Source organism: Pristis pectinata, chromosome 6, assembly GCF_009764475.1.
Source record: "Pristis pectinata isolate sPriPec2 chromosome 6, sPriPec2.1.pri, whole genome shotgun sequence".
Taxonomy (NCBI): domain Eukaryota; kingdom Metazoa; phylum Chordata; class Chondrichthyes; order Rhinopristiformes; family Pristidae; genus Pristis; species Pristis pectinata.
This window is the reverse complement of record NC_067410.1, coordinates 25,893,551-25,906,857: the sequence shown is the minus strand read 5'-3', so window position 1 is coordinate 25,906,857 and position 13,307 is coordinate 25,893,551. Positions and strand designations below refer to the sequence as shown.

General features: G+C 35.7%; 1 protein-coding gene and 1 long non-coding RNA gene across 2 annotated transcripts in view; one reads left to right on the top strand and one right to left on the bottom strand.

Annotated features, from left to right (window-relative positions):
• slmapa (sarcolemma associated protein a) overlaps positions 1–13,307 on the bottom strand; it is a 157,362-nt gene that overhangs the window by 89,092 nt on the left and 54,963 nt on the right. Inside the window, 8 exon segments of the mRNA XM_052017577.1 lie at positions 1,479–1,529; positions 2,241–2,409; positions 3,221–3,358; positions 4,286–4,426; positions 9,200–9,271; positions 11,054–11,149; positions 12,138–12,185; positions 12,187–12,201. Of these exon segments, the coding sequence (XP_051873537.1) occupies positions 1,479–1,529; positions 2,241–2,409; positions 3,221–3,358; positions 4,286–4,426; positions 9,200–9,271; positions 11,054–11,149; positions 12,138–12,185; positions 12,187–12,201 (730 nt within the window).
• LOC127571306 (uncharacterized) overlaps positions 1–13,307 on the top strand; it is a 56,264-nt gene that overhangs the window by 38,888 nt on the left and 4,069 nt on the right. The gene's annotated exons all lie outside the window — the stretch shown is intronic.

The window sequence follows — 13,307 nt, the reverse complement described above, 5'->3', positions numbered from 1 at the left end:
AATTCTATCATTTATGTTCCCTCCTTCCCAGAAGAATCTTTTTTTCCCACCGAGATAACTAGTTAATACTGTATTATTACAAATGCACAGATCTAATTTAGTTTGTTCCTCGGTTGGGTCTGCAATGTATTGTTCTAACAACCAGTGACAAAAGTATCCCAGCAATTAGGCTTCAAGACTGCTTTTCCTAACTTAATTTGCATGGTCAAAATCTCCCATGTTGATTGTGTAACCTTTGTTACAACTTCCCATTATTTCACTAAGTTAGAAGGACCATTGGCCACTCCAATTGGGCTTTTATGCTTCTTATCATTTTATTGGTTCCACCCAGACTGAATTCACTTCTTTATCTTCTGAGTCAAGGCCCTCTCTCGCTACTGTCCTATTGTAATCTATTAACATCAGAGAACCTACCCCATCCATTTTTTCTATTCTGCCTATCTTTGAAAAAATAAGTGTGCTTGAATATTCAATAATTCGTTTATCTTGACATAAATGCATTGTGCATTCAGATAAACAGCTTTTAACTTTGAATTTTTAATCCATTTTCCCAAGAGGTGTGGAAATACTATAACACTGCAGGCCTGTGGATTTATTATTAGTAGTGGGAAAATTACTGTAATCCATCATAATAACTTGGCATTGAAAAACTATAAATCAATCGAAGGCAACTGTCACGAATTTGTGACTGCTTGAATGTTGTGAGAAGGTTATCAACATTTGGAGAGAGGAATGTAGGAATGTCTGTGGCTGTGGCTGTTGTCTGCATCTCGATACCTTTCTCTCTCTAAAGTACCTGAACAAGTTAGCATCTCCCAAATTCATGCTCATCATACCCACAATGATATGCCTGAACCTCACCAAACAGGCTTCCACCCCTACCACACCATCAAAATAGTCTTAAGTGGAATAATAAATACCATCCAAAATAACAATGACTATAGTGCTCTTCTTATTCTTCTCATCTTATCTGTAGCCTTTGATACAGTCAAATGTATCATTTTACTTCAGTACTTCTCTGCTGCTTATTTAGCTAGTAATAGTTCTGATACTTTAGATGCAGAGTAAAAACGATGCAATAGTTATTATGAATTGGTCAATCTCAGCACAATACGCTATAAATTTACGTGCATAGCAGTAATAATCTTGGGTGTATTTTCACAGATTAGAGAAATCAAATTGATTTCTCATGGTTTTGTTAAGTACAATCTTAATAGCAGCTTGTGCTAGATAAATCATTAACTGTTATGGCCAAACTGGATAACACTTTCAGAAACAACTGTAGAATTTCTCTGGATCATCATGCAGCAAATAATTTCATAAACTGAATCACTACAGAAGCAATTTTTCTTGATGTTTGAAACAAAAATGACATGAACTTAGAAACATTAAAATCACTCAGATTGTAGCCCAAAACTCTGATATTACCTTAACACTGCATCTCTCAGACGTACTTCAATCATTTCTATTAAACTCACCTATACTGTTGTGTTCCTTGATATTTTTCTCCTGAAGTTGTTCTAACCGTACTGCATTTAAAAAAACAGCAGAGTTTAGAGTTAATTTCAATTACGTTCAAAAGTGAAAATACTTCATAGGTGCAAAAGTTAAACATTTGAGATAGAATGGAAAATAAATTAAATAACAATGCAAATCTTTTATTCTAGTTATTTTATTCTAGTACCAATAAGCAATGACTAGTGACATTGTCATTAGCACAATGTCTGAATAAACAATGCATAATTTATCAACTTGTTTTTAAAAAGAATACTTTATCCAATTCAAACTATCTAGTTTTGAGAGGGTCATGAAAGCGATCACTGTCAGGGATCATGATCAGAAATGATTTATTTTCTCTCACTAGACAGACACGAACACAAAGTAAGAGAGAACAACAGGACCAAAATTAAGTTTAGTAACTGGAAATAATTTCAGCACATTTAGAACATTTGTAGTATGCATGTTGTAGTTAGCTATTTTGAAGAGCACACCAAGAAGGAAAAAGGAAGGTTTGTTGAAAGGAACATACAATGTACAGGTTGTGTGGCTGAAGAAGAGGATGAAGGAGAAGCAGCAGCTAGGCTGAGTTCTGTTACTGGTTGGAATATATTTCTCAGTGATAATAATGAAATGAGTATTCATTACCCAATGAAAAAAAATGCTCAAATGGTAGAGGTTTATTAATCTCTTATAATTTTCCTTTAAGCCAGTATCTATGAGGATCTGCAAGTTTAACTTACTTTGTAAAGCAGTAAGCCTTTCATTGGTGAAGTCATTGTCAGCCTGCAGAGCTTCAATCCTAGCCTGAAGTGCCTGTTCCTTCTCTTCCATTTCATCTATTCTGTGCTGCAACTCCTTTTTCTCAGATACGCCCTTTTGTTGAATCTCCTCTTGTTTCCCTTCTGCTTGCTGCTCACAGGAAAATAATACACATTAAATTAATAAAAACTAAATCATCTGATTAATGCTTTTCATATTATCAACAATTTTCACATTTGGCAGTGTTACATAACATCAATTCCAAGTAGCAATCTTTCACATTAAACTGAATTTGGCACATTTGTTAATAGGCCAATTAAAATAAAGCTAATATATTTTTTCCATTTTTTAGCACAAAAAACTACAGGAAAAATAGTTGGCACAAAACCCCCTTAACACTTCTGATTGATATCAACAATATCACTTCTTTTGAACACATACTATTGCTTTTCATGTATCTTATTTAATAGTCTCATTTATCTCTCTGGTGGACAATTTTGTAAGAATTTGCTTTCCATTCTGAATGTTTTAAACTTGCCTAAATCAGCTTTATCAGTTCTTCACAATGCTTTTTGAACCAAATAGTTTCCTTCATTATCTACCTTCCCTCACTGAAACTGAATCTCAAATTTTTGGTACTCCAAAATTCTTGATACTGAACTTTGTCCCTTTTTCAAATTCAACAACTGATTATTGACGAGTCAACCGAAAGATCTGATCAGATATAGAGAAAGAGATTTAGAAAAACATACTTCATAGTTTATATTGTATAAGGATACCTCAACAAACAATACCCTCAACTGCCTTTTTACCATCACAAGGCACAGCATCATTGTCCTTTAGCTGTCTCATACTCCTCCTAAAAGTAGTATACAAGAAAAGCTAAAAAATTCCCCTTATAAGAGGGAAGAGCTAGTTTTAAAATTTCTGCCAACTAAAGAATGTAAATATTCAAGCTCACCTTTAATTTGTCTGCAAATTCTTTTATTTCATTTACAGCTCCGTTGTATTTGTTGGCCAGTTCTCTTAGTTCTTCCTGTGTTCTATCATTCATTTCCTTCAAATGAGTGCATTCATCCTCAGTGTTACTCAGACTTCGCTACACATTAAAATAAAGAATTATATATTATACACAATATACATATATGTATTATTTCTGGAATACTTTCAGACCCAGAAAGCATCCGCTATCATCTTAAACTCCTGCAGTGGAACAGACGAGCATGATTTAGATTTAGCATTAATTTGTCCTTTACAGGATTAGATATGGTACAAATTGACCTCTTTTCCTTACATCTTCACAAAAATAGACTGAGGGCAGAACATTCACTGTGCTGGATCAAAATAGGCACAATTAATTTTGGTCTCTCAGTTTTTTTTTTAATTAGCCTGTAAAATTTGAAGTACTTAATTTAAGGTGTCCCAAAAATAGTCCAAAACGAAGCCAATTAGCTGGTTAGTACAAAAGCACAGAAACAGAAGGGTGCTATTTAGTCCCTTAAAGCTATGCTGTCATTCAATGAGATGGATCATGGCTGATCTGTGACCTAATTCCATTCACAATCTTTAATACCTTTCATTAACAATCTCTTTCTAAAGGTGTTCAGCGTTAAAAGCCTATTTACCATACAGTACACAATCTATACCATGGTAGAAATTTCCCAAATTTCTTGGCCATATGCATTCTAAGAAGAATATTATCTAAAAAAAATGTATCACTATTTTCCATGGCATTCTCACGACTATTTTCAAAGAATTACATTTAACAGTTAACTGTTTGTGCACCTACTTCTGTAGGGAAAAGGTATTTCTTATTCATAGTTCAATAAGACCTGGCAATGTTGTGTCATTGATCTGAGCCCAAGATGTCTATGAAATAATATCAGCAAACTACAGTTTTAAACAATATTGCAGAGTACTCTTACTGATCTAGATCCAGTATTCCAAGATAATACGCCAAAGATCTTTTTCAAAGAAATGACTCCTCCTTTTAAAAATCACAAGAAATATTTATCAATGTAATTACCTCCACCTCTGATAGCTTCCGGACTACTTCTATTTTCTCCTGAAGGACCCGCCTCAAGGACTCTTTGGCTGTTGTCTCGTAGCTATGTTTATCTTCTTGTAATGTCACCAACTCTTTCCTTATGCCATCTTCCGTTTGGTTCTGTTGGGTACAGATAGAGAAAGCAATTAGGTAGATTAAAATTCAGTTGCACAAGATACTGTAAAGTTAATAAGGTCTCTACTTTTATCCAACCCGTATCAAGTATTTTGTACATTGAAATGTTGCTGAGTGAATATCAAATTTGGTTGATCCAACTTAAATACATAGGGTGTTAAAAAGAATTATTTCAATTAAGCATTAAGAATTTCTGTTTAAAACTTTTTATTCAAATGAATGGAACAAAACGTAGGTTTCTTGTGGGAAATTAAACTGTCAATTAATCTTTCTTTCTCTCTTCCAGAGAGTTATGTGAGATTTTAATTGCGAGTTTAAGGAGTTTATAGGTGGTGATGCAATCATTACTTAACGTAACTGGTCAATTTTTTGTTAACAGTGGTATTTTTCAGTCATTCTCCTTTGTAATTATTCCTATTATTGCTAACTATTATTAACTTGCACTTTTCCAAGTTTGCAATGTTTGCCCAGATTTTAAAGGAAACCACGAGCAATTTTGTAATTTCTGCATATCTATATTTGAATGTGAAAGATCAGAAGATGCAATTAGTGGTTCCCAACTTTTTTGTTGACTGTATTCCATACTCCAATGTACTCCATGAAGCATCCAAAATAGAAGTCATGAAAATACAGTGGGTAATCTGCACCAACACCCTTTGCCAAGTTGGAATTGGCACAGTAAGTTCTAGCCCATTACAAACAGTCTTCATTATCCATGGATATGTATACTCATGAAGTCAGCCCCATCTAAAACTTCTTTGAATAAATATATCTACATACATGAACACATTGAGGAAACAGTATGAATTTGGTGATTTTCCAGACTATTTGTGTCAAATGGCTCCCTGCTGTGCACTGCTCAAATAGATGGCAGTCTTTGAATCTTGTGATTTCAAAATTGATCACTGCTTGTCCATATCAATGCATTCAATTGAAGACAGTTGGGTAATATCATTCCCTTATAGGTATTTAAACATTCCAGTGTGTTTACTTATGCATGTTAATACATTTAGAACATTTTAGGGCATATTTATGTTTACTTGAGGGGTGTGTTTGATATAAAGTGCTACTTAGGTAATGGTAATGGACAGAAATGACTGTGAGGAACCTTGGAGAGCAATAACAATTTTTTATTTTTTTTAAAGTATTTTGGGTATTTTTTTTAAAGAAATTAGTTTTTAATATCTTTAAGAATATTCAAAACTATTCAAAGTATTTGAGAGTTCCACATTAGCCAGAAGTAATTAGGTAGCCAGATGTCAAAGTTTATTTCATAATTTTTCATCTGCAACCTCCTTTTGACAGCTCATTATCGTACGAAAGGCCCTTTCAATGCAGAGGACTATCAGTTTTCGAGAGCAACTTGCAGTTGTCGAGATTGCTCTTGCTAAGTTCAAACTTTATTCAAAAGTTAACAAGTGTTTTTCAGATTCTCTCCTGTCTCCCCCTTAGGCTTTTGTTCTTCCACAGCAACGAGCCCATGCCCGAAGGATCTCCAATGAGAACTATATGGTCCTCCATTTTATCTTGCCTGTCTCCATTGCTCTTTCTCCCAATGAAATCCTAACCCATTCCTTCATTACCCTAATGCTTCAAAACTCCAAACATTTTCCTTTTCATATTTTCATATTTTCCCGAAGGGCCTGTTTTGTGCTGTATGGTTCTATATTCAACAATAACAACTCATTGAGCTTTAATGCTTACTTACACCAGCACAAATACTTCCTTTTTGTCATGAAACCTTGGTCAAGCAAAATTGGCACAGTGGCAGAGCCGGTAGGACAACCTGGATTCAATCCATGAAAATATGAAGGTAAGCTAGCCAATAATATAAAAGAGGACACCAAAAGTTCGTCAGATATATAAAGAGTAAAAGAGAGGCAAGAGTGGACATCGGACCACTGGAACATGACACTGGACAGGTAGTAATAGGGAACAAAGAAATGGCAGACGAACTGAATAAGTATTTTGCGTCAGTCTTCACTGTGGAAAACACCAGCAACATACGAGAGAGACGGGGGCAGAAGCGAGTGTAGTCGCTATTACTAAGGAGAAGGTACTTGGGAAACTGAAAGGTCTGAAAGTAGATAAGTCACCTGGACCGGATGGACTACACACCAGGATTCTGAAAGAGATAGTTGAAGAGATTGTGGAGGCATTAGTAGTGATCTTTCAAGAATCACTGGAGTCAGGAATGATTCCAGAGGACTGGAAAATCACAAATGTCACTCCACTCTTTAGGAAGGGAGGGAGGCAAAAGACGGGAAATTATAAGCCAGTTAGCCTGACTTCAGTGGTTGGTAAGATGTTAAGAATCCGTTATTAGGGATGAGGTTTCAGGGTACTTGGAAGCACAAGATAAAATAAGCCGAAGTCAGCATGGTTTCCTTAAGGGGAAATATTGCCTGACAAAGCTGTTGGAATTCTCTGAGGAAGTAACAGGCAGGATAGACAAAGGAAATCAGTGGACATTGTTTAGTTGGATTTTCAGAAGGCCTTTGACAAGGTGCCGCACATGAGGCTGCTAAACAAGATAGGAACCCATGGTATTACAAGAAATGTACTAGTATGGATAGAAGATTGGCTAACTGGCAGAAGGCAAAGTGCGGGAATAAAGGGGGCCTTTTCTGGTTGGCTGCGGTGACTAGTGATGTTCCACAGGGGTCAGTGTTGGGTCCGCTACTTTTCACGTTATATGTTAATGATCTGGATGATGGAATTGATGGCTTTGTGGCCAAGTTTGCGGATGATACAGATAGGTGGAGGGCAGGTAGTGTTGAGGAAGCAGGGAGTCTGCAGAAGGACTTGGACAGGTTGGGAGAATGGGCAAAGTAGTGGCAGATGGAATACAGTGTAGGGAAGTGTACAGTCATGCACTTTGGTAGAAGGAATAAAGGTGTAGACTATTTTCTAAATGGGCAGCGAATTCAGAAATCGGAGGTGCAAAGTGACTTGGGAGTCCTAGTGCAGGATTCCCTAAAGATTAACTTGTAGGTTGAGTCGGTAGCAAGGAAGGCAAATGCAATGTTAGCATTCATTTCAAGAGGACTAGAATACAAAAGCAAGGATATAATGCTAAGGCTTTATAAGGCACTGGTCAGACCACATTTGGAGTATTGTGAGCAGTTTTGGGCCCCGTATCTAAGAAAGGAAGGATGTGCTGGCATAGGAGAGCGTCCAGAGGAGGTTTACAAGACCTTTCCTGAACCTAGGAAACTCTGTAATATCATGATGAATGTATCCACTATCTGTGCAGCCACTTCTTTTAAGACTTTAGGTTGCAGGCCATCAAGTCCAGGAGAAATATTCATCTTTACTCTCATTAGTTTGCCTGTGGTGGCAGAAAGTCGATATGCTGCATAGTTAAAAGGAAACCAAGGTGACCTCAATTAAAATAAACTGAAAGAATCTTCTGACAACATAAAGGAGCCTGATGGATCTAACCTCCAATCCTTTCCCATAATTTACTTTAAGTACATTATATATCAGAATCTACACTATCCAAAATTATTCCCAACCATGACTTGTTGGAGAGAACTTCTGAATGTTATACTCCCATGAGTCAATTGTTTAATAAACTTGCTTTCTTTCTCTCAAGATTTACACCGAGTTATATGATACTGGTTAGAAACATAGTCAAACTATATTACTTATTATGTAACTTGTGAATGTACTGTGTTTCTGCAGTACCATATTTATACTTTGGTGTAGAATGATTAAAAACCTGACCACAAATGTAAAGCACATTGTCTGACGAACAAGTTTTAAACAAGAAAATGCACAGAAGGTACACCACACCACCAGGTTCAAGAACAGCCACTTCCATTCAACTGTTCGGTTCTTGAACCAACTGGCAAAACCCTAATCACTACAGTTCAGTAACACTATGACCACTTTGCACTAAAATGGACATTTTTTTTGTTCTAATTGTGTTTCCTTGTAAAAATTGTGTACAATTTATGTTTAATGTATGTTTTTCTTGTGAATGCTGCTTATATGATGCTATGTGTCTGTGACGCTGCTGCAAGTAAGTTTTTCATTGCACCTTCATGTACTTGTGCATAAGACAATAAACTCAACATTGACTTTGAATAGTTTAGATTAGTACTCTTTACACGATCAATGATTCTACAACTTGCATACAATCACAGGGTACAGGACTACATTCATCATTGTTGCATTTGATTTTTTCCACATATAATTGAAAATAAAATCTGAACCAAACATAACATTAATAACTGAATAAAGCAGATTACTTCAAATAGACTAAATGGGAATGAAAAATCAAGAAGCAACTAAAAAAAGGGCAACTGAATATCAACAAATAAAGTTCCTTGATTTATTTTTTAACAAAGCTTTTCAATTAGTATCTTGGTTTCTCCGAATGGGTAAAAATAGCAATCACCTAGCCATTTTATTCTCTGAGCTTGTGAAGATTTTTCAGATAGTTTTCATACATTTTATCTGTTTCTTTTTATATTCTTTATTTTCAAATGTGTTACTATTCTTTTTTAAACAGTGTTTAAGTCTTAACAATATTATATAAGTTAATGACACTTAGTGCATTCCCAAAACACTTAATTCCCTTAATCATAATAATCAAACTATTTAACCAAGGTTTTATAATTTTGAAGATCAGTTGAGACCCCACTTAATCCTTAACATTCAATTAAAATCATAATTTTGAGTCTTTCTTTATAACCACAGCCATCCATTCCAGATATATATGTATTGAGGCAAAAAATTGATACTACTTACTTTTGAGTAAGCTTGCAGCTGGTTGCCCATTACTTCTAGCCTTGATAGTAACCTGTCTTCATCTATTAAAGCCTGCAAAAGTATCAGAAAATCACAGAGGAAAAATAACTTCAGTGCAAGTTACCCAAGAATCTTGCTAAATGCCAATGAATTCTCTGGTTCAGATTGATAGAAATAGTATAAATACAGCTTAAAGGTCTATTCAAATTCAGACTGACAACTATGGATAATGACCTGAATAGCTAAGTGCAAGGAAATTTTTGTAGTTCTTTACAGGAAAGAAAATAACCCTTTTTTCAATCCAGGTTTATTTTTTTCTTGTCTATACATGAGCTGTTGTTTAAGCAATCAAAAGTGGTCATTTATACTTTACCCAATACTGATAGCATAGGAACTTAACTGACAATATTTCAGTTGAATGTGAAATCTAATGCACTTTTTGTAAATCATTGAACTTTATTCATTAAGTACTTGTGATAATATAAAACTTTTTTATAAAGCTGCTTTTTTATATCCTTACTTTAGGATGGAGGAGAGAGGGTGAGAGAAAAAGTACAGGAAATGGAACAGGCAGTTCAGAGTCATGTCCAATACAGTGGAGTGAAAGGCATAGATAAGAAAACAGGAAGACACTCAGAACTTCTCAGAAGCACTGGTGTAGAAAGTGTCATCATCAGAACATTTGCAATAGAACTCAAGAAACTAGGGGGATGGGATGGAGTCCTTATAGGAAGCAGGGTGGAAATAGGTGTAGACAAGATAGTTTTGGGAGTCCACAGGTTTGTAATGGACATTGGTCCCTAACTTATCCCCTGATATGGAGATATAAAAGTGGAGAAAGGAAAGGGAAGAGTCAGAGGTTAGGTGAAAACAGGCTGGAATTTGGCAGCAAAGGTGATGAAAGTTTCATATTCTATATAAGATAGTGAAGTGGCACCAATAAATCAATCATGTCCCAGAAAAACAGGTGAATGAAGTTATAGCGAAACAAAGCCTATTCCATGTATCCCACAAAGACACAGGCAAAGCTTGGACTCATGCAAGTTCCCATTGCCAAACCTTTAATTTTGAAGAAGTGAGTGAAATTAAAGGAGATGTTGTTTAATACAAGGATGCATTCAGCCAGGCAAATGAGGATGGTGATGGTTGGGTTTCTCTTCAAGGAAGAATGTAAAGGTCCTCAGGCAATCCTGAAGTGGGATGGAAATAAAGTGGGATTGGATGTCCATCTTGAAAACAAGCTGGTTGGGACCAGGGATCAGGCAAGGGTCAAAGTATCGCAGGGCATCAAAGATATCAGAGATGCAAGTGGGAAGAGAACTGGTTAAGGGGAGAAAGAATAAAGACAAGATTCTCCCAGTACAAACTGAGGTCCCAGATTAAGCACTATGACACAATGCTGTTAACTCCTGCCATTCAGGAAAAGGTCCATTTAAGAATTTTCATTTTCCACAATAACCCTTGATGTGGCACCTTATCAAATGCCTTTTGGAAATCTTAGTGCATCCACCAATCCAGAGCATGAGTTACTTCTTCAAAGAACTATAACAAATTGGCTGATCAAATATGATTCCCCTTTCACAACTGCTATGATTGTTGGTTTGGATTTCAGATGTTAGCTCCACAATCTAAAGCAATCAATTCAAATATCGAGAAGTTAATGGCTTCAAATCACACATGAAATATAGTGCAACTGTCAGATCTTTTATTTGCAAGACAGTTCAAAGATTTTCGTGCTGAATTGAATCTCACCTCTGACCATCCCTTCAATCAAAACTGAAGTTCCTGCTTTGACACTGATCAAACCAAATCCTAAAAATAAGCATTTACATAGCAAGTACATCCTGCAAGTACCTGCCAGCTACTGTCCGATGCCTCTTGGGTATTAGCTAGTAGCCGTTGAAGGGTGGCTAACTTTTGTTCCAACATCTGTTCTCGGTGCAAGGCCTCCTGATATTTGGAAAAAAAAAATCAGCAACACTTTAATATAGTAGTATGTTGTACGATATTGTTTATTAAAATTAACCTGAACATGAAAGAAAAAGAAAAAGAAAGTGCAAGAGAAAAATAGTGAGAAGAGAGAGAGGGGCGGAGTAGAGAGAGAGAGAGAGAGAGAGAGAGAGAGAGAGAGAGAGAGAGAGAGAGAGAGAGAGAGAGAGAGAGAGAATGGGAGTTTTCTTTTAGTCAGTCCACTTCATCCCAAGGAAACTGAAACCTCGCATGATAAATCTATCTTCTACATTCTGAACACTCTACAACCTTTTCACAACCCTCACCTGGAAAATCCAAAATTACTTCTTTTTTATCCTAATTACTAATCCCATCCCTCAGAGGTTTTATTGCATTTCATTTATTCTGCCACTATTTTCAGCCTTTCAATAGCTAATTTCATCTCGAGTGAATACTACACTCATCTAGTTTAATAGATCTAGATTTGCAAAACACTATACCCAATTAATTTCACATTGTGCTCTCCTTCTGCCATGTTCTTGTTGACAATGCAAACAATTAATATCTGCATATTTTCCTGCATATATCCCTTAGATTATTTTGAAGCTTATCATTTTTGGTTATACTGTGTGTCCCAGTCTTATTCCTGTTTCGTAGTCAATAAGCATTACTTGCTCATCTACATTTCACAAAGCATTAGCTCATCACTATCACTCTCTACATTTGATTTACATGAATTTAAAATTCCTGTTATGTATCACGTGGTCTTTCTTTGCATTCCTCCCAAATATTAACTCTTAATTCTCAATATACAATATGTAACATGTCACTTAGCTGCACAACTAAATACAACAGAAAAGGTAGTGCAATAAATCATTGGAATAAAATGTAAATAAGTTGATGACAAATGGCTTCTTTAGTCAACAGAATAAAATCAAATAAGCTACATTCTAGAATAGTAAGAGTGGCAGCCACTGGTGGGTTTTACCTGTAAATACTGTGAGAGCTGGAATAGTTCCTGAGAGTACATACTGGGAAGAATTAGCAGCTACCTGGGAAGTGAAGGAGACACTTGTTCAATGCAACATTTTCAAAGGACTGTGAAGAAGCTTAAATACTGAAATGGTAAGATTTTCGGAATGGACTTCCACATTTCATTTAAAAGCAAAACACTACAGAGGTTGAAAATGCAAAACAGAAACAGAAACTGTATAAAATATGCAGCAGTTACGCAGTATCTATGGAGAAAGAACACGTTTAACATTTTGGGGCAAAATGTTAGCTGTGTTTCGATTGCCAAAGATATTGCTTATATTCCTGAGCATTCATCAATCCATTCTCTTTTGACAGTGCTGTGTTGATGTCCTATTGAGAGGATCAATGAGCAGTTCATGAATGACAATATGAAAATCACCATTTCATAGAGCAGATCTTGAAGTGAAATTAAAGATATTTAAGATTCCAAATTAAAAATAACATCTGTTGGCACACAACTAAATGACATTTCAATATTTCAGTGAAATAAAATTCACATTTTAGTACAAAAGAAACATGTTTGCTTTCTTGCTTCCCATTTGCAATCAAGTGATCAAACAAATATAACATGGACCAGGCAGAAAATTTACTGTCCAAAACCTGTATGAACCACCATGCTCAATTAAAACTACTGTATATTATGACACTGAACTAAGCACAAAAGCCCAGTTTCAACCTTTAGAGTTCTGTTATCAGTTTATCTCAGCCAAGGTGGCAGTTGCGGGTCTTAATAACCACTTGAGTCTTCAAGGTGAAAAAGAGTAATTGTCAGTATTTTTTCTGATTTCATTAATATATATATATCTTTGGTCAAAACTCTTAGCCCCACAATTCAACCAAACTCATGTTGGAAATAAAACATTTTCCTTTCATTTAATGGCAGGCCACATTGTAGAAAACCCATGCCTGAAAAGATGCAGTGTATTACACCAATGGTGCCCCAACATATTCCGGAAATATATTGATTACTTCATTTTGTCAAACATTTGAAGCAAAATGTACTTTAGCACTTGATGAATGATTTATAGAATTGTCACAGTGTACAACGGGGCCATTCCATATGCCATGTTCATTCCGACTGATAGAGGAATTCAATTAGTCCCACTCCACTGCTTTATGGTAC